General features: G+C 44.8%; 1 protein-coding gene across 7 annotated transcripts in view; it reads left to right on the forward strand.

Moving 5' to 3' along the window:
- The first annotated feature begins 1,745 nt into the window (after positions 1–1,745).
- septin4b (septin 4b) overlaps positions 1,746–26,990 on the forward strand; it is a 36,495-nt gene continuing 11,250 nt past the window's right edge. For 2 of the 7 annotated variants that reach the window (XM_028961576.1, XM_028961580.1), the window contains exons 1-2: positions 1,755–2,033; positions 4,365–4,372. In XM_028961576.1, the coding sequence (XP_028817409.1) occupies positions 1,982–2,033; positions 4,365–4,372 (60 nt within the window). In that variant the 5' untranslated portion in view covers positions 1,755–1,981. Of the gene's footprint in view, positions 2,034–4,364; positions 4,373–17,579; positions 17,599–25,889; positions 26,041–26,990 lie in introns of those variants that run through there. The other 5 variants (XM_028961571.1, XM_028961574.1, XM_028961582.1 and 2 more) reach the window with 5 other exon arrangements.

Below are 26,990 nucleotides of genomic sequence, written 5' to 3' on the forward strand. Positions count from 1 at the left end.
CGTGGCCCTCTCAGTCCTCAGGAGCAACAGAGAAGGGAGGAACAGGGCTTGTGCTATTACTGTGGGGGCCGGAACAACTTCAGGCAACAACTGCTTGAATCGACATCCCAGAACCCAGACAGCGGAAAACTCCCCCGTTCACCAGGGCCGTGGAACCTCCTGGGGAGCCCCGAAACACCTCTCTCTACCACCCATTGTATACTGCCCATTTTTCTGAGCTGGACTACACCCACCCTTGGCCGCCACCAGGGGTGTGCACTGGTGGATTCCTGGACAGCCATGAATCTGGCCATTGCCATCCCGACCACCGGCTGCGATCCCCCTCGTGCAGTGAAGTGAAGTGAAGTTGACTCTATTGTCATCTCCGCTACATACATGTTAGACAGTACATAGTGAAACGAAATAACGTTTCTCCGGAACATGGTGCTACATGTAACATTTAAACAACGCTACATACTGACATAAAGTGCACGTGTGCGACAGACAAACTGGGCTACATAAAGTGCAAAAAGGGGACACAGGCAGCGCAAGAGTAGCATAATGGGTCTGGACGAAAGTAGCATCATCCACTTCTACAGCAGCCGCCGCCTTCTTTTTCGTGGGGAAGAAGCACGATGGGTCACGAGTACGGCATCAATAGGTCTTCATTTGGTTTCTCACACTGTCAGCCAAAGAACCTGTTCCTGCAGTCAACCTCCTTGTCCCACACCCCCAGAACACCTGGACTCTCGTCCACCGCTAAACCCAATTGCATACCAGTTATCATTGCCCTGTTCTCTTCACGACAGCCCTGTCTTCCACGTGTCCCATCTCTCCCCTGCTGCCCACTCCTCCAGCTCCACCTCACCCGGTGGACGGAACCCTGACCTTCAACGTCCAACGCATCCTTGATGTCCTGGGCTTTGAGTACCTTGTCACCTGGGAGGGCTCGTGGGTCCAACACCGTGATATCCTCGACCCAGCCGTCCTTCAGGAATTCCATGACTCTCATTGATCTGCTTTCGGCCTGTCCAGAGCTGGGTGTATTGGGGAGGTGGAGGGGTCCTGTCACGGCTGCTACCCGGCCAGCAGGGGGCGCAACAAGTGTGACAGGTTAAATGCAGAGGACACATTTCATTGTGTCACAGTGTATGTATGCACACATTAAACTAAACTATACTAACTAAAAGGGTATGCTCTATAGGAGAAAAGTAGAACTTTTCTGTACAGTGAACAGGTTGAACAGGACATAACTGGACAACATCATGTATGATGCTTGTGAGTAGAAATGTTGGATATTTCAAACAGGACACACAAGACAATCGTGCAAAATGTGCAGGAATGTGCGAGATGAGTTGAGATGTACAGAAATCAGGTGCATTAGGCTGGATGTCTATTGTTGTTGAGTTTAACAGTGTTCTGGTGATGGTATGTTATCATAAGGAAGTTACAGTAAAGTGAAGTTATTGTCATTGTAAAACACTGCAGCACAGCACACGTTGCACACAAAGAAATAAACGCCCATCACCCTGAGTGAGCAGCCTTCCGATCACCGACCGCTTCCTTTTCTGCCGGGCCAACCGCTCCCCCAAAGTAAAGGCGATCGAGGTGAGACGCAACTTTATGATAAACACGGAAATAAATTCGGACCGGTTGGTTACGGGGTACTAGACTGTCGCTGGACCCCGGTCACGTGACCGCCGTGCCCCGGCCCACGTGCGATTGTTTTCATTCCGCCCGGCGCGGGCCGGGCCTCGTGACGTCACCGGTCGGGCCAGGGGCTGGAAAATGCGGTCATATAGCGGCGGGCTGCTGCTGCGGAGCGGAGCGGAGCTGCAGTCTGGGCGAAGCTGATCTCCATCTGCCGCCGCGGAGTCCGGCAGTCGCGGGAGGATTGTTTTATTTTTTATTATTATTATCATCATCATCATCTTTATCTTTATTTCTGTTTGTGGCGGGAAGCGCGCGGACGCCTGTCCCGTTTCACTGAGGGGGAAAAAAAATGGAAAACTCCTCCGTCAACAGCAGGTTCCGGACGGCTCTGTTCCACCACGGTGAGAAATACGCATTTAAAGGGGGGAAAAAAACACCTCCCGGCGGCCCTTACGCGGCCTCCTCCGGAGTTCTCGACTTGTTTGCGGGTGGAGGTGGAAGCGCGTTTCGGGCGCGCCGGTTGCTTCTGACGGGTCACAAAAAAAAAAAAAAAAAAAAAACGACGACGACTGTCGATCTGCTGTCAGCCGGGCGCGTGGACTCGTACTTTTACTTTCTTTTGTTTTTGTAAAAGGCGAACGTCTCAGCCCGGAGTCTCCAAACGATACCTGCTGAGTGATATCCCACGTCCTATTAAATTCTGTGGTTTTTTTTTTGCTGCAGCTTTGCTCTGGTCAATCACGTCTGACGCACTTTGGACATAATCTCGCCCACGAATTTGTTCCCTTGTGAATGTCTGACGTCGCGTCGCTGGTAATACGTTCGTGACGTCACGTCACGTCGCACGACAACGCCTTCTCTGTGTGGATGCTGACTATCCGGGTCAAGCTGCCGCTGTTTATGCCCTGATCCCCCGGGCTTAAGCCCCAAATCCCATCTTTGATGCAGCACTGCTTTGCAGCGGCCTGGTGCATTTTTCTCTGGGCGTGTGTTGTGATGGCCGAAAGTTTGAATGGGCTTGACGCATCAGACGCCGGAGAGATGCGAGTAAGGCCTCCACCCAGAGAACCAGTGGTGCGGCTTCTCGCAGCTTCACCCACCTCGGCGGTTTTGATGGCATTCCGGTCCAGCGTGACTTATGGGCCTGGATTCGATGACTACTCTAACGTGACACCCTGGTGCAGAATTCCTCCGATGGGTGTTGACACACAAACGCTTTTTTTTTTTTTTTTTTTCTTTGAATAGGGAATTAAAACAGCAGCAGGAAGAAGAAGTTGAAAGTACCCGTTTCTGCCTCTCCGTTCATAGGATGGCAACATTTATAAACGGATTAAGGGCCCGGTCGATCAGTCGTGAGGATCGCCGTTTAACACGTATAACCAGTGGCTTGTCGGAATCCACCCTACTGTGTGGCTCTGGCTAGAGGGACAAATTTAGCCTGCATGTGACGACAGCCGATGTTGGAGACGCGAAACACGCTGTGGCTCCATCTGCCCGTCCTTTCCCTTTATCTGTATTCGTATCTGTGCGTATTCCTTGTCTGTCATCTCCGCAGCGAGTGACACACCGTGGGACTGGTGCATTTAGCACCCGTGAGGGTGTGACGGTGCCACAGTGACAGGCAGGACGACTGGGTCACGTTCTCCAGGCGGCCGGACCCGCAGAAGGGGATGCATGTGTATGTTTTATGCCGCGCCTCTGGAAGCGTTATTCCTGTCATTTCTAATTTGGAAACTAGGCTTTACCACTTGAGGCCACGCAAACTATTAGAGCAACTCCATGTCCCCTGCAAGAAGAAGAGTCCGTCCCCATCCTTCATGACGTCCGTTGTTAACACGACAACGTCAGCCAGGCTCAAAAATGAAAGCAAGCACGAAAGACGCGGTGTTGTTCAGACGTCCAGCTGAAATAACAGTCATGATCAAGTGTCCAATGGTCCTGGTCAGAGAGGCTGGAGGTGGACATTCCATGGTGAGCGCCCGGGGGAGGGGGGGGCATTCTGCGGTGAGCACAGTTTAGCCTTTGCAACTGGAATCTTGCGACTGCTTGCCGGAAATCCCAACACTATTCCAGCATCTGCGCGATCTTGTAACTCTTCCCGTGCAGCGACCAATCGAATCAGCACGCCGTTCAGGCGCCCTACACTTCACAGGCCTCGAAAAGCAGACCAGATGGCATCTTTTACCGCCTTTTGTCCCCCCCCCCGTGGATATCGCCGAAAATGCCTGCACTTCCAGCGAGGGATCAAAGTGCACCCCACCGATATTTCAGTCAAGTGAAATTTCCTGAGAAGGGATGGAATTCTCCGGCCCGGGCCGCTGGCTGGAAGCCCGAAGTGGGCAGAGCCCAGACTTCCTATACCGTTTCCCCCCCATCAGCCGCTTCCTTACATACACACGCACTTCTCCATTCACAATTGTCGTACTTCCTTCTGGCCTCGCATTAACGCCGCTCAGCGCCAAGGGTTGTCCGTTAACGGTTAAACAAGCGGCGCCATTAAAATGTCCAATGTGCTCCTTCGCCTTGTTATTAATGGGGCAGCACGATTTCTATTAATAACCAGCGAGAGGTTGTTTCAGATTGGTTTCAGCGGCCACTGTTTTGTGGTTCAGTCGGGGTTTTTTTTTTTATCTAATTGCTAATTGATTTTTTTTTTTTTTTTTTTTTTTTTTTGGATGTCATCGCTGCTTCCTCTGTTCCATGGGAAACTGATGGTTCGCCTTTCTGTGCAGATGATGAGGTAAGTCTCTGTGTTTTTAAAATACTCTTCCTCAAAAAACACTGAAATATCTTGTGATATTTTGACATGTTGTGTTTGAAGGGGTTCGAGCGTTGTCCTCCCATAGCCGTGCCGGGGTCTCTGCTGTGTGCGCTATTTCAGAGGGCCCAGTTTTTCTGGGTACTATGCGCTTTAAGCCTTACAGACGTGGCTTTCCCAAGCTTGTTGGTTTCCATTTTTAAGCCTGGACACAAGTGGCTCCTCGATGGGTGAAAGCAACAGTGGGCGGCCCTGCTATTTCCGGAAGAGTATTAAGTGACGTGTGTGCGTGATGTAGCCCGGTGTCACTGAAGGCGTCCAAAGACCGGCGCTGGCCAGGGCCGCCTGAACACCTATTTAACCAAAGGGGCCTGTTTCTCACCTCTGTGCCAGGCTGCAGACGGGCAGCAGGTGGACAGCTGTGTTCACGCTGCGAGAGTTGACAACAGGTCTCAACAAACTGGGGAGAAGAGTGACGAGGCGGACGCTGGGTGTGACAGCGGCGAGTCTCTCGGCTGCATTCCTAGCAGTTGCATCATAACTGTCAGGGTGTATGAATTCAAGGCTCCTAACAATAAATGGCCATTTTTTTGCTTTTATAATTAAGGTTGGTTGCTATGTTGATGAAGAAAGTATAATTCCAGCCGCATTTCTGTATGAACGGGTATCACTATTGATGTCCAATGCATGTAATGCACATAATGAGAAGCAAATTACCTTGGCAGTAGGAGTCTAATACCATGACTTATCATATAATGTACAGTACAGGCCAAAAGTTTAGCCTTCTCATTCAATATGTTTTCTTTATTTTCATGACCATTTACTTTGGTAGATTCTCACTGAAGGCATCAAAACTATGAATGAACACATGTGGAGTTATGTACTTAACAAAAAAAGGTGAAATAACTGAAAACATGTTTTATATTCTAGTTTCTTCTAAATAGCCGCCCTTTGCTCTGATTACTGCTTTGCACACTCTTGGCATTCTCTCGATGGGCTTCAAGAGGTCGTCACCTGAAATGGTTTTCCAAAAGTCTTGAAGGAGTTCCCAGAGGTGTTTAGCACTTGTTGGCACCTTTGCCTTCACTCTGCGGTCCAGCTCACCCCAAACCATCTCGATTGGGTTCAGGTCCGGTGACTGTGGAGGTCAGGTCTCCACTTTTTGTTAAGTACATAACTCCACATGTGTTCATTCATAGTTTTGATGCCTTCAGTGAGAATCTACCAACGTAAATGTTCATGAAAATAAAGAAAACACATAGAATGAGAAGGTGTGTCCAAACTTTTGGCCGGAACTGTATAAATAAACATCATATATTGAAGAAATACAAACTTATTCTGCCTGTCGTGAATATTTGCAAACACCAAATGTTGCCTCTGAATTTATTCTTGTGAGTCCACTGTTTGGAATACTATATAATTGTCTTGTGCTGGACGGAGGGGTGTGGCAGGGAGGAAGAGTGGCTGTGGTTTCCTCCCTTCTCGTTAAAGCCACGTGAAGCGCAGTGGCGACGCGATTTCTCTGACAGGCCGCCTGGAAATGATGTCACTCTGCCCAGGCCCGTGTGGCTTTGGCCAGTGTAGCCGAGGGATCCTTAACCGCAGTTATCCCTGTGTGAAGAGCGAGTATCACCCTCTGGTCCAGCCTCTGGTCCGCGTGGAGGCGTCCGAGTCCGCTCACTCTGCTGGGCTCGTCAAGCCAACCTGCAATTACGTCTTGCCTTCAATTGGTGCCCACTACGTGAAGGTTGAGCATATGGGCTAAAGTTGGACTTTATTAGGCCATTTACTAGATCGAGTTTTTTTTTTTTTTTTTTTTTTTTTTTTTTTTGCCATGGTTTGTCTGTCTTTCAAATTGACTCTCACTCGCCTGGATCCTCCCTGCACATTCCAGTGGGCGTCGTGTGTGTGCGCGCAACGCTACTGCATACGCCCAGCAGGCGCTTCCCAGATATTCATCTTACAAACCTGTACTGCCAGAGTTCCGTGTCTGCAATAAATGCCAGTCCAAATGACAGAATCAAGCCTGAGGGGTGTGGGTGTGTGTGTGTTTGTAGGAGAGTGTTTATTTATACTGCAAATATGTTTTGCTCTATGCTCTATTGTTTAATACAGACACAGAGAGGATTATACCTCAGGCCTTTGTTAAACAAACTGTCTGACAGTCTGGCTGGCTCTGGAACAGTCACTGAGCGTCCATGTTTGTTTATAGACTGCCTCGCTTTGCGATATAAATCGGCACAAAATCTAAAGTCCTGAATTATCTAAACGCTTACACTCAGTTTTGACTGTTTAATGGGAATCATTGTCATATAAGGAAGCACCACTAGGTGGTGCTGGTTCTCTGAAAAGGTTCCAAACAAGTTACGTTAAGCTTTTCTGGGTTGTCATAAGTTTACTTTAACAATTTTCTGGTAAATTGGACTTTTTGTGATTTTTATTTTTTTTATTTCAGTCAACATATGAAAATGTGCCTTAGAGTGATTGACAAGTCCTGGAAATTCTTTTGCAAAAATACCTTCATATACAGTCCAGTTCTTGAGTTCAGTCAGGTGGTGTGGATCAGGGTAAGAACTAATCGCTAGCTTGTGGTCTCTGAAAACTACTGTCAGCACCTGATTCGTTCAATTTGCCTGATCCGTTCCACACATGCACATGCTAATGCAGTCGGGGAAAAAACACACACACACACACACAAGGGTATGGATCATGCATCTACAGCTATTATTCGAGGATACTTTACACCGAGGTCTGACCGACGTGTATATTTTTTACAGCATGCCTAGTTTTTTTTTATTGTCAGATGCTTCTTTTGTTTATTTTGGTGTTTCTACAGATTGGAGGTTCAAAAGGCCTTTCTGTCAATCACACGTTTAATTAAATGATGAAAGGCCAAAATTGGTCTGGTTTTGATGTTATACATGATGTCGAGATGAGGCAGGCCCAGTATTTGAGGGTAATGAGAGGGTACACAGAGGGTAAACAGTTCGTTCGTTATTGCCGGTACGGGTTTCAATGACGCTGCCGTTCTCGCCGAAACCTGTTGTTGAGTCTGTTCTCTAGCTCTTGTTTGGAGAGTCTGAAATATGCTGAAATGTTGTGTTTGAGGAAACACGTTTTTGGCTGCGCTCCTTGATTGGAGGCTGGCCCACTGGCTGATTAATTGTCCTCTCCCACGTATACATGGCCTGTGTATCACAGATGCACGCTGCTTCTTGGTCCAGTTGGGCCTTCTCCGTGGTCCCTGGGCCAAGCTCCCAGGCCAAACTTCAGGCCACGTCAACCACAGCAACCTTACGACCTCCTTCCCCAACGTCTCTGCAGCGGGTGACCCGGAAATGCCTGCAGGCCCCGCCAGGCCTTCGTTAAAAAAACTAAAATAAAAATAGCCCCTCTGCCTGGTTCTCATGGCCCCCCCACGATCTCTAGAGCAAGTCAGATGGAGCCTAGTGCTTCCATGGAGGTCAGTGGAGCTTCGTTGCACCCAACAGGCAAGTGGAGGACAGTCTGCAGTCGTGTCTTCTGAGGCAACTGGGAATGAACTTCCAATCTTCTAAAGCAGAGAGCTGCAGCGTTGTCTGTTTGTCAAGCGAACGAGCCCCTCGGTCATCTGCCATTCACCCCGGGGTTAATCCTCCTGGCATATGGTAGCTGTTTGATTGAAAGAATGGTGCTTCTCCGTGTTTTTCTACTTGTCTGCTAGAGATTAGTCTGTGGATCAAGGGCACTGTACTGACTAGCCAAACTGGAACTGGGTCTTTTCTCCAATGTTTCCAGTTATAGTTCCTGTGGGTATCGCTTTGGTTTTATTGCCGGTAGAGGATGGTTCTTGTTGCTCACTGGTTGTTTAAAAGCACAAGTCAAGAACCAGCACTATAGGGAATATGATGTAAATTTCTGTGAAAGTGGTCCATGGCCCTGTATATGGCACACGGAGAAGGAAGGCCACACTCTGGTCAGTGATCTTAGGGCACTGGTTTTGGAATGTGTCCAGCGATGAATGGTGGTTCCTGTTGCACATTTGCATGTCATAGAGGGGTTGGCTGTTGTCCTTGGCAGAGGTCTCAACGCTCTGTGTGCTCTCCTAGTTATTATTGCTCCTTCCTTTTGTTTTAAAAAGGAGAGCATGGAGATGGAATATGGAGCAGAAAAGAACTTCAGACCTCAGTCTGACTGCTTTCACAGTGTACCGAGACCGATTTTCCTCAAGCGACTTCCTGTTATGTCATGTAGGACAAGCCGGGATGAGACAAATTGCGCCTCTTTCTGGTCTTCCAGACTTGTTGAGCTGCTGACGGACTGATGGCAGCCACGCCCGTTCCTGTGTTCTGCAGCTGCGATCTAAAGTTTTTGCAGATTTTCCCAAGATGCTCAGAGGGAGGAAATGCTAAATGGGTTGAGATGAGAGGTGGCACAGAGGGGCCGAATGCAAATACATTATGATAACGTGCCTTATGATGTACGCAAAGGCAACAGAATGCAGAGGAGCCGCTGCCTGCGAGGCAAACCGATAGTCCCCATAGGGCCACAGTGTGGAATTTGGTCACATGCTGGGACAGGATGACCGTTAGATGAAAGCGTGTGATAGAAATGGAGAACATTGTTATGAGCTCGGTGTGTCTCAACAGCTTATCGCACGAAAAAGAAAGTGCTCTGCGATCTTTTGATGTGCTGTGATCCAGCACACGGGTGAGAAACATGCTTTGCTGGGACTTGGTTGTTTATGTTCCCATGCTTTGTGTCCAGCAGCGTCTGAGGCAGGTATGCGGCCCTACTACGGTGTGACCGCAGACTGCGAGAGTTCTGATCCGAGCAGATAGCGGAGCTGGCAGGCGGACAGAGCGCTGAACCTTTTTTTTTTTTTTTTTTTTTTTTTTTGGTTTGTGTTGTTCTGTGGATTCCTCCACTTTGAATGTTGCCCTTTGATACCTTGATACAGTTCCTGCTGCTCCACCCACCCCTCCGTGTCTGTGGACACCCCAGCATCCAAAACAAGCAAGGAGACCCACACACACTCGCACACACACACACACACACACACACACAGACACACATTACTATATTCACCATACTTTTCATGCTGGATCCTTCACACCTGCCCACGTTCAATTGCCGTTGTTGAAACATTTGTAAGTATTTCCAAATAATAGACATGAAAATGTAATTTGTGGTCTTTTTTTGCTGGGGTCAGATTGTGCTGCTTGATTCACACTCTCTGTCAGGCAGCTAGTTTGAAGCTTTGCTTCTCCAAAGCAGTTTGTACTCCTATTGTACTTATCAGATATGTACAAGCTGTCAAAAGTAGTGGGGCAGTGGTGGCCTAGCGGTGAAGGAAGTCAGAAGGTTGACTTTTCGAATCCCTGAACCGCCAAGGTGCCACTGAGCAAGGCACCGCTGCTCCCCGTGCGCCTGTCATGGCTGCCCACTGCTCTATTGTTTAATACAGACACAGAGAGGATTATACCTCATGCCTGGTTGGTGATTGTTAAAAGCAGAGGGCACGATTTGTGGTGTCACCGTGTGCTGTGCTGCAGTGTATCACAATGACAATCTCTTCACTTTCACTTCAATTATGGAAGCACTTACTGCTTATGGAACAACTTTCTGTTCATGTTCAGCTTCAACATTTATGGGTCTCGCAAAACTGAAGACCCAGGACTATGAAATAACACACGTGAGGTTATGTAATCAACAAAAAAAAAACAGCAAAAAAGGCTGGGAGCTTTTGGTGTGACTGCAGCATTTCACACTTTTGTCTTCTCTCGCCCACCTTAAGTTTGACAACAGGAATGGTTTCCAACAGTCTTGAAGGTTTCTGCTGAATACGTTCTTATCATTCCCTCATGTCGATGAGCATCTCGTGAAGAGGCGTTTGATGATGACAATAGTGAACAAAGCAGCCATGAAGGTAAAAAGAGGCGACCCTTGATTCATACTTAACATTCTCCGGCTACAAAAATGCTAAATATGTTTCAAAATGGCTCCATCTTAGTATTCATAACCGCCACAGAGTGTGTAGAGTATAAATTTCAAGATGTTTAAAAACTGAACTCTATGTAGACTTGCTATGGTTATGGTTTGAGTTTTTGTTTGTGTGTGTGTGTATATATATATATATATATATATATATATATATGTGTGTGTGTGTGTGTGTGTGTGTGTGAGAGAGAGGGATAGCCTTGTGTCTCCTCCCAAGCCCCACACACACACACACACACACACACACACACACATCTGTCACATATTTGCCTGCCCATTATCCGGTAGCACTAGTTCCAGCAGCTGTAGCCGTATTTCACCCCACCCACTGCCGGCGATGTAGAGCTCCCGAAGCCTCTGGCTTCGCGCGTCAGGTCAGCACGTGGTCATTTAAGGCCGCCGCGCCGGGGTGTTTTTCGGCCTGTTCGTTTCCCTTAGTGCTGTGTGAGGCTGAGCAAATTAGAAGCTTCAGTGCAGGATCCCTGCGAAGGGCCAAATTGAGGGGGCAGTGACCGCCGCACTACCCCCCATCTCCCCCCATTCATTCTCAGAGCACCGGATCAAGATATATGTTGGCAGAGGCAGTGCACAGCGTTTTTTTATACTGTGGGAGGAATGCCTTTTAATGCTCGGTACATGTGTATGCATTTCTTATCTTATGTGAAAAGAAAAAAACTTAATACGCTTTCACAACTGTATTGTACATATTAGACATGTTCTAAAGGTCTATGCCACTCATTAGGCAGATAATGAACGCAACAGGTAAGTATGTATGCTAAATGAAGATAAGGTTGTTTGCCAGGGTCGTATAAATTGTTCGACCGCTCCGCGATGCCATTTCTAATGGAAATCTTCATTTTCTAGGATAAAAGCAGTGAAGAAAGGAATTAGCATGTTAAGTATAAAATGTCTACGCCACCACTGCGCATTGCATGCTGTTATCTAAATTTGTGATCATTTATTTATGGGGAGGATTTATTCCATCCTTTGCTGCGGTTTGAAAATGCTTTAGGCAACTTGCAGTGCTCCTGTAGAGTTTAGTTCTTGCAAATCAGCTTGAAAGAGTTCAAATCCAGTGTTTCTTCAGCAGGGTGTGTAAAGTCCTTGGACCTGGGAAGTTTTACACTTTGGAGAAACTCTCAGCAGAGAGCTGTATGGGCTGTCTGACAGGGCAATTGGGCAATTGGGCAATGAGCGTTTAAATGAAGTCAGTTGACCTGTCTGATAGAGTGAAGTGGTGCATGATGGGAGATGTGATTGTTGCCTGGGTGTGGAATCACTGCCGCTCATGAGCTTGAGGGATATTCCTAAGGATTATCTATGGCTCAAGTGTTTCACTTTTTGATCATGGGTGATGTTCAATGGCCTGGAATTTCTCTGCATCTTAACAAAAGATCGTCCAAAAATCAAATGTTTAAGTATGAATGCAATATAATGTTATATTTTTTGAAAAATTGTTAGAACAATTAGAACTATGTTTATAAAGAAATAGCATATCTGTCCTCATTTGAGTAATGATGTTCTTGTCCTGAAGGACTCCTCATTATAAGACTGCAGAGGGAAGGAATCCCCAGAGATCCCCAGTTGCATAACTCTAGGAAGACAATGGGAGTCAACCACATTCTTCACCAAACAACCAAACACTCACATGTCCGCTCATTTGGATCTCTGAAAAGCTGACAAGATCTTAACTGCAGTCGTGGGGTGGGGGTGCGGGGGAAAAAAACTATTGTGTATTTTAGTGGTTCAGGAAGTTCCAGGGGTGCAATAACTTCTCCTTATATCAGGGCAGAAGCTCGATTGTTGATCTTTTGCGGTGTTTTGGTAGGGAAGTAGTGATAAATTATGGCGGTTCTTGTGCTTGTAAAAACTACTGCCAGGATGGATTGAATGTTCCCAGCGGACATTTTGGAAGTGGATGCAGGCCCATGTGAGCGTAAGTGCACTTTATGGTCACTTCGAGAGGAGATATTTGTCCTCTTCCACTGAATGTTTTTGTTTCCCCCAGTAAGCTGCACTGCAATTTAAATTTAAAGTGATCTAGTTGTGTCAGATATTGACTTCACATCAGCCATAATATAATGTATAAAGTATGGCCACCCTCAATGAGCCTTGGCCTCCCATGACCCTGTCACCAGTTTTCCTTCCTTGGACCACTTTTGGTCTGTCCCAGCCACTGCAGACCTGGAACGTCCCACACCTGGATATCCCAGATTGGAGTGATTCCCTCTTTCAGTGGGAAAACTCGCACTGCCTGTCTGCAGGAACTGTGCAGGAATTCTTTGAGGAATGTGAGTATATATGTAGCCTGTCCTGGAATAAGAAGCCTGACCCAAGGAGGACCCACCTCACAATGTACGTACGTCAGATACCACAGGACACCTTCAGAGGCCTTGAGGAGTCCATGCTTCTACTAAGAGCTGGAGTGGTGGAGGTCCTAAGAGGGGTGTGCCACTGCTTCTTGGGAGATTTCTCTTTTTGCGTCTGGTCTATTTATAGCCTCAGCCTGAGAATCCAGACCGAGGTCAATGCTAAGAATTTTTTTGTCCTCTGTAAGAGCACAAAACTGGGTCTTTTACAGCGCGATGCATGATTTTGGACCCGACGTGTTTTTATTCTTCCTTGTCAGTGTGCACTTAAAACAGCTGCCTTGATTCTGGTGCTCGTATATTTTCATAATGTGGCAGAGTGGAATGTTCTGAGACATCTCACCAGCCACTGGAAAAAAATATTATTCCAGTTTCTTCTCTTGAAGTGGGATATTTTCAAAATGTGTGGGTTGTGTTTTCAAAAGTATGTCAAAATGGCCAGGTTATATGTCTTATTCTGGGATAAACATGGGGTAAACATGTGTGAATGGAGATTCTTTGACTCAGAGAGAATCGAAATGCCACAGGAATTGACCTGCATTATTTGTTCCGACCAAAAACCCTTTAAAGTTTATGTGGATTGAGAACAGGGTGGGGGAAACTTTTTTTTTTTTTTTTTTTCTGAAACAGGTGTACAGGTTTAAAACCATGAGCATGAGTGGGGGGTGTCTGCACCCTGGGGTGGGCTGGCTCCCCACCCTGAGTCCCAACTCTGCACTCAATTTCCCTGGATTAGGATTGCAGGAGTAACGGAAACAGCAGTGTTCAACACAAACCCTAAATTGTGTAACGTGCCACTGTTCAGTGTTGATGCTCGACGTAATGGAAATGATTGTTTGCTGACAAGGTGTGTTTAGTTAGCGATTGTAAATGGATCTCACAAGTAATCATGTGTGATTTACACACAACTGCCTGTTATTGTTGGTTTGCGAAGTCCTGGTGGATCTCTTCTGTGATCTTCTTGTGTGCTTTCTTGTGCTAAATTAGCAATAGGGCTGGAGTTCCGTCTCCACTCAATCTTGTCAAAGAAGGCCAAAAACAGCTTGTTAAAAGGCATGTCTTGGCTTTAAAGAGAAAGGAAAACTAGTGAAGGCAAATTCGATTGGCTTTTGTTCTAAGTCAGCAGACCCATTAAATCTCCCAAGTGCTTTCATAAGAACTTACTACGTTCCACTTCTTTTTCCCCCCAAGCCTTTCTTCAAGTATTACTCCACGTCCCTGGCCACGGGCTGCAGTTTGTTAAGAGGGCTGAGTCTGCTCCGTCAGCATTTCACTGCACAAATTCAGAAACGCACGTACACACTTGGACAATCCCCCATCCCCCATGCCCAATTTTGTGTGTGTCAGTGAGGCAGTCATTCACTCACGCTTGATTCATTCTCTTATGAGATCTTGGAGTTTGTACAAGTAGTGATTGAAATATGTCTATGAGTTTATCTGCGGCCCAGTGGGACCGGTGCTTTGTGCGTTTTGGAGATGCTAGAACCAGATTTAAATGGTACTTGAACTTGGAAATAATATTTCACACGCAATTAATGTGGGTATTGGGCCCAGTCCATATCCTGACTTGATAGAAATTTAAAATAATTGCTATTTTCGCTCTAGCTTTGTTCCCAACTTTGTTCCTCCATTTGGGTTTGTCAGTACACATACTCCAATTTATTTATGATTATTATCTAGGACATTTGTCTTGATTTCTTCTATATGTATATTTATGGAACTAACTGCAGTATCCACATATTTACCACAATTTATGCCCATTTCTGGGCTAAAAGTAACCTGGTGGGTAACACACTCACCCATGAATCAGATGACTAGACCCCACTTACTGTCTCTGAGCAAGACACTTAACGCTAATTTATTCTAGGGGCAGTTCCCCTATTGATTGTAAATTTGTAGTAGTGGGCAGTCTGACAAGTGCCATAAATGAAAATTTGTGAATTTCATATTAGCTGTGAGCACTTTGGTGTTGTTCAGTCAAAATCCCATTACAAGTTCCTGCTACTCTTGTGTATGTCTGACTATGATTATTAACTGTGGCCACTGGTCGGCCCGTCTAAATGAGACATGATTCCGGGCGCTCGGTAGTTTGTGGCAGGGTATGTGTGCCGTGCTGTCATCACAGTGATATGATGTTTGTCTAAGGGTTAGCTTCTCTCGCTCTTCCAGGCGCTCTTCTGCATTAATTCCACCCTCTCTGGCCTTCCCCGGCGACTCTGAGATGGCCAGCGTTCACTATAACGCCGCGATCGTAGAGCCCAGGGCCCTGAGAGCGCAGCACTTGATCTTTTCTGACAGCGGAGCGCAGGAGTTTGATTCTGAAAATAGGCGACCTTCACCATTATTCGTAAAGTAATGTCTATGTTGTCCCACCATAATAAGGCAAAGACTTCGGCAGAAGATTGTTTTTTTTTGTTATTTTTCTTTAATCCCCCTTATTTTGCAAGGCAGTAGTAGACCTGTATAAAAAAAAAAAAAAAAAGTCAGACCTGCTACACCTTTTGTTAGGGGTCACAAATGCCTTGACGTTATGTCAAGTTTATGTCCTACATATAATTTTTGTTCCTATCTTAATATTCTGTGATGTACCTGTTCTTTTATGTTCTTTCCCAAACCCTGATTGTGTTGAACTAGAAGGCAACCTACCTTCACAAGAATGTTTCAGCAAGTAAGAAAGGCCTCTGTCAGAAGAAAGAGACTTGATTTGACAACATTTTGGAATGAATTTGATCATTTTTCTGAGGTCTCAGTGAATATCTCTTTTTTTTTTTTTTTGTGATTGCCACTGACCACAGCTGCCCCAAAGAAAGTGGCGCTGTGACCCACTTTTCTGACCAAGACTCTGCTTTATAATCTCGATCTTGTCCACTCAATTGTGCGGTTTCCATGACAGCCACTGTTCTCTTGGCTAGAAAGAGCCCCTCGTTTGGGACCCTGCACTGAGCTGGCACTGTTTTATTGGGATCAGCAGCATCGCGTCCTCCGACTTCACAGTCATGCAGCAAGTGAAGTTTCCACAAGTTGTTGCCACCATTTTTTTTTGTACTCGACTGTAGCAAAGCATGGGTTTCCATTCTGGTTTACCAGCAAGCCACAACTCTAACATGCCAAATAAACAATTAAAAGGTAAATCCAAGGCTTCCTATGGTTCCTGGGCAATTTCTTACCACCCAGGTACAAACACACTTTTCGTGCAGTGGGAGTCTGCATCCAGCCCTGACTGGATCAGCGAGTAAAAACAGGATATTCTGTTTCAGCCACTTGCAGGGAGGTAGGCAGCAATTGCCAGATGTAATCTTCCAGCAAAATAGGAATGTTTCTTGTGTGCAATGTTGAATTGAATATTTTGCCAAATAAGCCAGGAAGGTATGGCTAGAGACGGCATAGAATTTCACTCTGTGAAGTCCTTTTAAAAGAGATCAAAATCAGCATTTTTTTTTTACGCTTTCCTGTTTCCTTTTAGTCCGTGTTTTCTTGCAAAAGTGCATGAACTCCCACAGATTGTTTAAATGTAGATTGTGATTGTCTCCATCGAGAAAAAAACAAAAAAACTGCATTAAATGTTAAATTATGAGTCTTATCTCATGCGTCAGGACGAATGGAATGGTTGTGTGTGTGGCTGTGTGTCAGGTCAGGTCATGTGTCATGCTGGCAGGTTCCTGTCTGCAGTTTTCCTTCTCTCATCACCACAAATGCTCACTTTCACAGCAAGATGTATGAATTACAGATGCATCCATCAATACGGTCACATTTTGGTTTGCCCTTTTATTTATTTATTTGTTTTGCACAAATGTTATATGTACATGAAATATATGTTCAAACATATCAAATTCTCCATGAACCACAGTGAATATGGGCCAACAGGAGGGTCAGGATTGCATGTTAGAATAAAAGGGAGGGAGGGGTTGCATCTGATCTATCGCAGCTGACTACAGGGCTGGTCTGCGGATGTGTTCGCTGCTGAACAGTGCATCATAGGGACTGGCCTCAGGGGGCTGGGTGGCACGCATGATTAGGGCATTTCCTGAATAAATAATATGATGTGTTCAAACATAACCATCTTTTAGGATAAACATGTTTAGGTGTGAATGCTCTTCTACCAAATTTCACAATCACAAATGCTTTTGTGTGTGTGTGTGTGTGTGTGTGTGTGTGTGTGTGTGCGCTGTATGAACTTCAACTCTGAATTAATGCTTTTAGGCTGCTTTTTGGTAACCATACCACAGGTCAGAAAGTCTGAAAATTAAATTGTCATTGTGAAACACTGCAGCACAGCAAACATGGTGACAGAACCGACAAAATGAAATTGCTTATTTGATCATGCTGCTATAACAGTATTACATTAAAAGAATAAAATCACTGTAACTCATTGCCTCTCACAGGTTATTGCTTTGATGCTTTCTAACTTCATTTCTTATATGAGTGTATTGAATTGGATTTAGAAAAAACGTAGGCTTGCATGCATATTCCCAAGTGATATCATAATTGGCCCCGCCCCCATGCCACTCCGTCCACATCCTACTCCCCGCCTCCTCGTTCAGTCCAAACTGGTATTTCCTCAAGTCCATTGTGCCAGCGTAAGTTTGATCCTTCTCCTGACAGTCCTGCACTCTCCCAACCCCCCTGTCTGTCCATCTCTCTCTTTCTCTCCCTCCCACTGCAGCCTCCATCTGTGTGAATCTCTCCATCTTTCTGCCTCTCTCTCTTTCTCCCCACTTAGAAGCTGAGGCATCTGCTTTTTGTTTCTCGTCCTTTTTTGTGATTGTGTGTGTGTGTGTGTGTGTGTGTGTGTGTGTGGAGATTTATCTGTTCATCTCTGAAGCTGTACGTCAGCCCTGCACCTCAGCAGTTCTAATAATGGTAAGTGGAGCCCGGGGTTGCAGCTTGGCCTGGTACAGGAGCTCAGGCTCAGCAACGACAACGACTCATTCGGAAATTTCCCCAGTGTCTTGTATTTCCTTGTGTCCGCATCGGTCTCTCTCTCTCTGTCTGTCTGTCTGTCTGTCTTTATGGAACCCTGCTCTGTGGGTGAGTGTAGTCAGAAGTCTTTGAATGCATGCTTTTTTGTTTTTGTCTCGGTTTTCTGAGCTTGGATTGCACACAATGTTAAAGGGCCGCCTGGTGCTGGATGTCTGGTACACTGCAGTTGCCCCATGCTGAGAATTTACGGGTGACAAACGATACAAGAGGATTGGAAAGGGTGTCCGTGACACTTGTGCCATATGGAGGCCAGATGAACAAGGGAATCCGGGCATAGAGGTCCGAGTTGGGATTTTGTAGGATTTTGAGAGTGGGCAACGCAGAGATGAATCATTGTGCAGATGTGCGAGTTTTTATTCTGGTGTCGCGGTGTAATGTGGAAAACCTCACCCCTTTCCACTGGCAATATTTGTTATATACATTTCTGCATTTGCTATTTATTTAGTTCACTACTGCCGATAAACTGAGGAAGTGGGAGAAGGAGAGAGAGGAGGGCTGGTGAGATTAAGCCATGAGAGGAAATATGCAATTACTCCAGTCAACAACCATTACACCAGCCAGCAGCTGCCTGCAACCTAGGAGCCAAACGCTCACAACCCGCACCCATTAAAATGCCTTTCTGGTGCCCATTTGGGGAGAGTAACACCTGCAGCTTTTTGTGTGTTCTGAAACTTTTTATTATTAGCACATGTTTTTGCTCATTTGCACACAATATTTGGCTTCAGATCTCCATTTTAGGGAGAAGTGAGGTCAAAGTGTAATATGTTGGGCTTCCTTTGAAATCTGGCTGTGAATCTTTCTGTTCTTTCCTGCTCGTGTGCCAGGACTGCTTGAGGCTACCGGCACTGGTGGTTGTTGTTAAGGTCCATAAAGGAGCAAAGCCACAGGAATCTTTCGTTTGGAGTCCTAGCTGTCGGCCACGGGGTCATGTGACAGCCAGAGACTTGCCTTGTTGGGTCTGTCTAAAGACCACTCTTCACACCCCTGGGGTTTGCCAGGAAGCAGCAATGATGGACAAGTTGATGTAAATACAGAATATAAATACACACTATGTCCATCATTTGCTGTGGTCCGATGTTATTAAATGCTTATTTCCCTCGTGGCGATGGAAATCTCCCACATGTGGCTTCACAGCCACTGCAACGCACACCTTGTTCTGAACAGTGTAAACCTGTGACATATAACAATGTTGAAAGGATGTAGTAGCCTAGTGGTCAACACACTCACCTATGAACCAGAAGACCCAGGTTCAAATTGCTCCATGGGGGACTGTCCCTGTAACTATTGATTTGTAAGTTGCTCTGGATAAGGGTGTCTGATAAATAGATACAGATAGATACATTTTGAATATTGCCTATATTGGATATTTAAATCTTGTTGTTTTGACATGTTAGAAGATACTCCCCTGAGAGCTGGCCAGGGTTTCTGTAGCTACTCATATTTGTCTTTATCGACTGACAATACATTACCAACTGTATTAATTTCTGCCAAAAAAGGATGTCCTTTTAGTGCAAATAATTATGAGAACTGATTAGGCCAGGATCTCATCAGCAATCCTGAGCCACTTTATTTCCATACATGGACAAAATTGTTTCTACCCTTTACTGAAAATGTAAAAAAATCAAACAACTCCGTATTATTCAGTATAAAGTATTGAATTTTTGCCTCAACCTTGTCACATGGCTTCGGCTGATTTAACCCATGTGTTCTGGTCCTGTTCGGTCCTGTCAGCTTACTGTGAATATATTTTTAAATGATCAGATGTCATTACATGATGTCTTGTCAAGTAGCATCTAAATTCCTTCTTGCATTAAAAAGACTCACACTAGTCCGCCTTGCCAGCTGTCTGAAGATGGTACATGAGGAATTTACCCAGTTGCCCTAATATATCTGATCACGTCGAAGTTTAGTGTAAAAAATATCGTCCTCATTATTTTGCCAACATTAGCACTGGGCCTAGGGTCTGCTAGGCCCAACAAAAAGGGCACATAACAGGCTAACAGCTAACAAGCTAACAACAAAGGGTCTATCACACAAAGCAATAAGAAACACGAATGAGATCCCCAACGGAGCTCCTTGCAGATCTCCGTGGACCCTGGGGACCTCCCGAAAGAGTAAGGGCCTAGCAGACCCTGGGGACCTCCCAAACACCATCTGAAGTCTCTTTAAATAGGTGGAGGTGACCAATGGCAGATGGAGCTGGTAGGCCTCAACTCCTCCCACGAAGTCAACCTAAAAGGGACAGGACGCAAAAACACAGCCAGACACACAGAACACGTGGGAGCATACGTCCAGGGACGTAACACCACCGTCATACCATATCTTACACCGAACACTTTCTCCCTCATTTCCACTTTTACCACAGATGGAAGACAACCAAGGGAAAGCCTAGACAAATGCCACACCAGGACAAGTAAAGAGCAAAAATGCGCTGAAATTAGAAAGGAATTTGTGGGACACGGCCCCTCATGGGTCCAAATCCTTCATGCTTGTGATGCATGATACAGAAATTCCCTGGTGAAGTTTGAGGACATTACACACCTTCAGCACACAGGGTTCCAACGAGATGAATGCGACGTTACTCCCAACAATCTTCAGAGATATGAAAACCATTTCCTACTGCAGGAAGACCCAGCCAGCTTTAATAACTCTCCCTGAGGATGTGATTTATCTGTCGTAGGACAGCAATAGGCTGCCCCCTGTGACCGTCTGATATCCAGCCCCCCAAAAAACATAAAAGCACATGGAAAGGTAAAGAGGTGAAAACAAATTAACTTCACAAGTTTCTGTTTAAAACAAAATAAACCAAAAAAGCTAAACAAAAGCTGACTGAAACTGACTGAAACCCTTCCTTTAGGCTGTTTTGATGTTTGTTAGCTGTCCTGAGTGTGCTGTATTATCGTACCTGTTGGCACACTGTAAGTAAAAGCACTGTTTGTATCGTTTGTTTGGTTGCATGTGTAACAGTGGACCTCCTCCTCTCCACACCCTTGTTGCGTTTCTTAGACCCCTAGACTTAGGAACGTGGCAGGAGTTGAGGTGTGGTTCAGATTACCGAAATCTGGTTTTATCTGCTGTAAGGTGGAGCTTCTAATAAAATATCCTGGATTGTTGAATCTTTGGATAATTAATGAAATGTGACAGAATAAGCCATGGTTCTGTTTAGAACAATGAGCATGGAGCCAAGCAGACAGTCCTGTTGAGACCTCAGTTGACAGGAAAAACTGCCCCAAACATGTCCAATGACATAATGAAATGATTTCAGCCAAAGATTTAGCCAAGTTGCAGGGATCCAGAGTAAAAAGGCACAATAACTAGGAACGGCACAACAAAACCCCTTATTAACATCACGCATCTTCTTAACCATTTTAACTCCTTCCACATTTTTTTATGCTTTCAGCTTTCATTTGGTGCCACTGTAAATGTGTGGAATTGTTTAAGCAAGTAAAGCATTACTGCTGATGGAGAACAGCCCTTCTGAGTGTTGACTGAGTGATTGCGAGCCCAGACGATTACATCAGGCGTGTTTTACCTCTGCGTTTTCTCTACATTCACAGACTTTCGAAGGAGGTCTTCCATCTAATAGCATTATAGTCTGGGTTATAACCCTGTGAACTCACTGCATTGATAAGGACGTCCCATAGAGAGATGCAGACCCCCTGGACGTATGACCAGAATAAGCGTCGCCGTGTTTTTGCCTGTAGCTTGTTTACGGTCTACTCGAAAGTTTAGCAAAGTTTTTACAGTATGCCTTGCTTGAAAACTAATTATCCTCTCCGGCTTCTGCCAGAACGTGAGGTTCATTGAAAACCAATAGACAGCATAATCCCTGGTTTCCTCAGGTTTTGGGAAAGTCTTTTGTTTAAATGAGCCTGCAGCTGTATGAATGGGTTGACATTTTTATTTTTTTTGGTAGTACTCTATGCTGTTCTATTGAATCAGGTCGGCAAGTCATTTTCTGTCTCTGTGTGTGTGTGTGTGTGTGTGTGTGTGTGTGTGTGTTTGTTTGTAATGGGAGGTTATTTATGAAACTCGCTGACAGATCAGCGGATGTAATTATTGTGGTGCAGGTAAGTTCCTGGTTGTTCAAAAGAAGAAGCAAAAAAAAAAAAAAAAACAGTTTTCTTTGCTGACAGGCTTTGAACGGATGTTAAAGATGTTGACCAAAGCAGTGCTTAATGAATGTGCATGTTCTTATTATCCGCACTCATTTCAGCCCCTCAGCTTTTTGTGTAGATTTTAAACCTTTCTCTGCTAAACTATATAATGCAGTGAAAATGCATTGCTATGCATATACATATGCACACTAAATATATATGTGTGTGTGTGTGTGTGTATTCTGTTGTATGTCTTGTACCACTGGGCTTTGCACACAAGTGATATGGCAGCAAAAATAATTTTAATAATAATAATATTTTAATAATTTTAAGGTCAAAATAAAATAAGAAAAAAAATCTGTCCTTGTTATATCATCTAAGGAGTGACACAAAGAACAATCGTGGTTTGTTTACATTACGGCACTGATAGAATATTAGGTCTGACAGACAACACTGGAATTTTTTGAAGTTGAGCCAGTGTTTTCTTTTTTCAGTGTAGTGAAGCGAGTGGATGTGCATTTAATTACACGTTGGCCTCTGAACACCAGCCTAAACACCACTGCCGCTAAGGGCTTCTGGGAGCTGTGGGTTTCAGTAGGCGTTTGAGATGACTGGTGGCGGGCATGAATCTCCTCGTATTTGCCCGGTCCGATCAGCACAGTAAGGCTTCTTAGGGCCGAATTGTTGCCTGAGCTGCCTGAAGGGGGGGGGGGGGGGGGGGGGGGGGGGGGTCCAGACATTGCAAGTTTCTGCAAGAACATTAGCCCTCTTTATCTGACCTGCTCTAATTGAATGGAGCAGGAAGTCTGGGAAGTGTATTTTACCAGCATGGCGCTACTCAGGGTCTGCCAGATAAAGAGAAAATCGATAGTTGGGGCTTGTGGGAAACGGTGTGACAATGGCCCTGACTTCAGAAACCATAACAGTCCATCTCCTGAGACAAACATGCTGCGATTTGTTTTAGCATTTCACATGAGCAGGAACAAAAGTTTAAATGTGTTTTTTTTTTTTTTTTTTTTTTTTTGCTTGTCCTCCATTTCTCTGAGCAGACTGTGGTATTTCTGCAGTTTCTGAGGGTTTTTTTTTCAGACAGGAAAATGCTAATCAATCTTCGTTAATTCAGCTTGCCCTGACTAATGTATTATGTCCTTAACTAATTTAGTTGTGTATTTTGTATTTAATACCTTTACAATTACAAAAAAAAAAATATAATAATTATTAATTAAAAATTAATCATGGGTATTAATTTGCAGGATGTCTGTACTGAGAAGAATCATTTGTCTGTAAAGCTTGAGATTATGGCCATGCTTGCATAATGCAGAACTAATGTAGTATCTGTCCTCACTTCTTTGTTGTTGCAGTGTTCTGGTACTGCGCTTTGGACTGACTGACATGACTTTGAGCTGAACACATGCACACCTTAGTACTTAGTGTTGTTTGGTACATGTGTATTATTCTCATAAACGGCACTAGATGGCGCCACTCTTCTTTCTGCTGCTGCACCAGTTTGGTAGGGGGTGGGGATCGAGACCCTATAGCATCCCAGCCTCCTGAAATGAGAAGTGTGGCAGGAAAAAAGAAGAACAGAGGGGATAAAAATAGGTAGTATTATTACAGAAGTATGTGTAATGACTTCAAGTGAAATAAAACGGTCTCTGGAGATTCTGCTGGAAAGAGCACATACGTTCCAGTACAAACATACACACCAGCCGTGGCAGAGTTAATGACATTCGCTTACTCTGTAACAGCAGGAAGCAGTCAGGTCGGGAAATTTAATAGTGCCACATGCACATCTGGAGAGACCCTCCATGTCTCTGCTTTTAAAGTTCAAATGCCGCTTCGGAATGGAGTCTGTGATGGTTGTCTAAAATTTAGAATTTTTTTCCCCAAAACTGTAACAGCTTGTTTGTAATAAGTGAACCCGTGTTGATCAGGATGTACAGTTTAGTGTCAGATAATTGTATGTGATCATGATTCCTCTCTGAATATGGGATTCTACAGTTTGTCAAGGCAGAACGTAAATGCTACTGCCCTGCACCATGGAGCATGGGTTTGAGCCCTTGGCCTCTTATTCTCCCTATTAGGTATTCCATTTTTTTCTCACCATAGTCTGAAGACATTCAGGTTAGGTGAATTATGTAGCTGTCCAGGACTCACCCCTATATAATTCTTATATTTATATAACATATAACATGGCATGTACATTTTTTGTCCAGTCTTCTATCACATGAGCTTCTTGTATGGTTTGTTTTGTTGAGCTTCACCTCTCATTGCAGAAAGAAGCCCTAGATGGGTATGGGTAGACATCTTTTTCAGGTTCCTGCGCTGGCTCTGTCGCGGCATCCTACTGCAGCCTTCCTGGAACTGTGCCTAATGACCTTTCAATGCAAACATCAATAAGGCAGGCATTTTAATTATGTTTGGGAATATGATCCAAGGAAGTCCTTACTATGTCAGTTTCTTTTTCCTCTTTAATCCCCAGACTGGCTGTTATTGCAGTGTCTGGTCCATTCCTGTCCTGTCCTGTCCTGTCCTGTGTGCATCCATTAGGGGATCAGGGCTATGAGATTGAACCATGTGGGATTACACCTGAGGTGGAATCTCTTTAAATGTACAGTTGTGAAACAGCTGTCAAAAGCTAGGCAGGGATATTTAAAGAACTGTCAGCTCTTGAGAAAAAAAACAAATTTTTACATTTTTTTCGTGTTACATTTCATGAATCAGTAGGCACTAAAACCCTATGACTCAAAATATATATTACACTGCATAATTGTGGCCTTTGAATGTGGATGACAGCATTTAACCTGAGAGGTAAACTGTATGTTTTGTTTTTTTCATTGCTGTGTTTGTTATTGACCACATATGTCCTAAAAAAAATTGGTGGTGAAAATATGCAAATGTTTTTATACTGATGAACTTTTCTATTTGAAAACATATTATAGCCCCGTTACATGTATATCCCGTTACATTCAAACACAATCTGGAAGGCGCCTGGGCTTTGTGTCTGGATCTGAAAATAGTATGTTTATGCATGCATGTAATAATATTAAAGTCAAATTTGTTCCTAATATGGGCCTATGGCTAATGTGTGCAATGCCTGGTGTGAACCATAAATGTAAGGCTGGGTGCTTAATCCTCCACATTTTCATATCTAGATTCTGATCACGGGTCACTGCAATGTCCTAAATATGGTCTGTATTGATTCTTCACTGATCGGTCCTCACCAGTTAAGTGGTTTTGTTCTGTAGTCTTGCAAATATTTTTAATCATTTATATTTTAAAGCATTTATTTATCTTATTCAGTCAAATCATTAAATAATCAATGGCAGGGTCAGTCCTCCTGGAGCAACACATGGTTAAGTGTCTTCCTTATTGTTGCTGTGACATCTATGGGGGTCAAAAGTAATTTAATGTACGGATCATAGATATTTTTTGGAAAAAAAAAATGTTCACCTTCCCACCAGTCAGCTGTGAGTCTCACCCATTGGGGGTCTGTCTGGCAGCCTGAGTGAGAGAGAGCCTCGCAGCAGATCCGGTCTGGACTGTGGGTGTCTTTGTACTGAGGAGCTCACAGATGCGTCTGACTCACTGACTCTGGATGCTGCCTCCATCCCTGCAGGACTGCAGTGGTGCCACTCTGGGCCTGGTGCTGACGTCTGAGACCCAGAGCTGAGGATTTTGGAGCACAGCAAACTACGAGACAAAATTTTCATCCATTTTTTAAAATATTTTCTGGTACTGTGGTAGAATTAGTGTTTGTATATTATATTCACCAATATAAATAGATAAAGGCTATATATTTATATTTGCCACCTTTTTTCCCGTCAGTCCAATAGATTGGATTAGGCTTTTAAGGCTTAATCTGTTTGTGTGTGTTCTGTGAAGCCACAGATGTGGCTTCACAGAACGGGGACACGGGGCCTTGTTAAAGACATCTGGGCAGATGTTCCTGTGAAGCCTCCAGCAGCGCAGGGCAGGTCCAGAAGGAGGGTTAAAGGAGAGGAGGCGTAAGGAGCAGCTGCCTGTTCTGCCTGCGGGGGGGGTGTGTCTATGCAAATGAGACCGGCCATGTGTGCGGTCACCAAACAAGTGACAGGGAGCCAGACGAGTCCTGTACCCAGGCCTGTTTATACTCCTTCTGTGTGGCCTCTTCAGTTTGCTGATGTGCGTTCACTTCCAAATGGATAATATGTCTGTGAACTCCCAAGCGAACAGCGACTCCGAGGTATGTTTCTGTGTGTGTGGGGTGTGTGTGTGTGTGTGTGTGCGCGCTCATGTGCCAGCTCCGGAATTGCATAGGTTGGCTTTGTGCCGCTGCTGGGACAGGTGGAACCCACCTTCTCAGCTTTCTAGGACTTAAAAAAGTCCATCACTGCTTTGTATGACTTCTGCAGTTTTGGGACATAGCAGCAGGGGCTGCTGGGTAGAGCTTGTGAGGATGCAGCCTTTTCTTATCTGTACCTGTATTCATTTGTGAAGATGTCATTTATATGACACTGATGTGTTTTGCATAGTGACATTGAAATGCTGATCTGTTATCTCCCCTTTATCGTTATATATTGGCTATGAGAAATTGAATTAAAGATTTACTGACTGTTAAGCGAGGTTCGGAGGTGTTGGCGGCACGGTTTTAGTCTTGAGATGTAAACAGTGTAATTGTGCCAGGTTCTCCGATTTTTCAAGGGGTCTCGTGCTGTGCCGATCGAGGGCTAAAAATAAGCACATGCATAATTTACAGGCAGGGATCACAGCGCGCACCTGACTTCGTTTATTGAATCGCCTCCTCTTTTGGTCGCGTCACCTCTCTCGGACGTTGCAGCTTAAGTAGCAACGCTGACAAAGAGCCCCGCTGTCCTCGGCCAAACAAACACCATATTCATTCATTCAACTTGGCCCGTCGGAGAGCTTTGAAACTCGACCTGGCCTTCTGACATCTTGGCAACAGTGTCTTCTTAAACACGCAACACATCATCTGTGAAATATATACACCTTGCCAACACAACAGTACCAAAAAGTGTGTGACAGATTCATAGGATTTAAGCCGTTGCTACTATTTTAATTTTATGAAGAGTACAACCCTATCTGTATACTCAAAAGCAGGAAATATCATGTTTTACATGCTTGGAGACAGCAACACCCCTAAAACACCCCTTCCATAGTCATAAACCTGCATTT

Source organism: Denticeps clupeoides, chromosome 19 (genome assembly GCF_900700375.1).
Source record: "Denticeps clupeoides chromosome 19, fDenClu1.1, whole genome shotgun sequence".
Taxonomy (NCBI): Eukaryota; Metazoa; Chordata; class Actinopteri; order Clupeiformes; family Denticipitidae; genus Denticeps; species Denticeps clupeoides.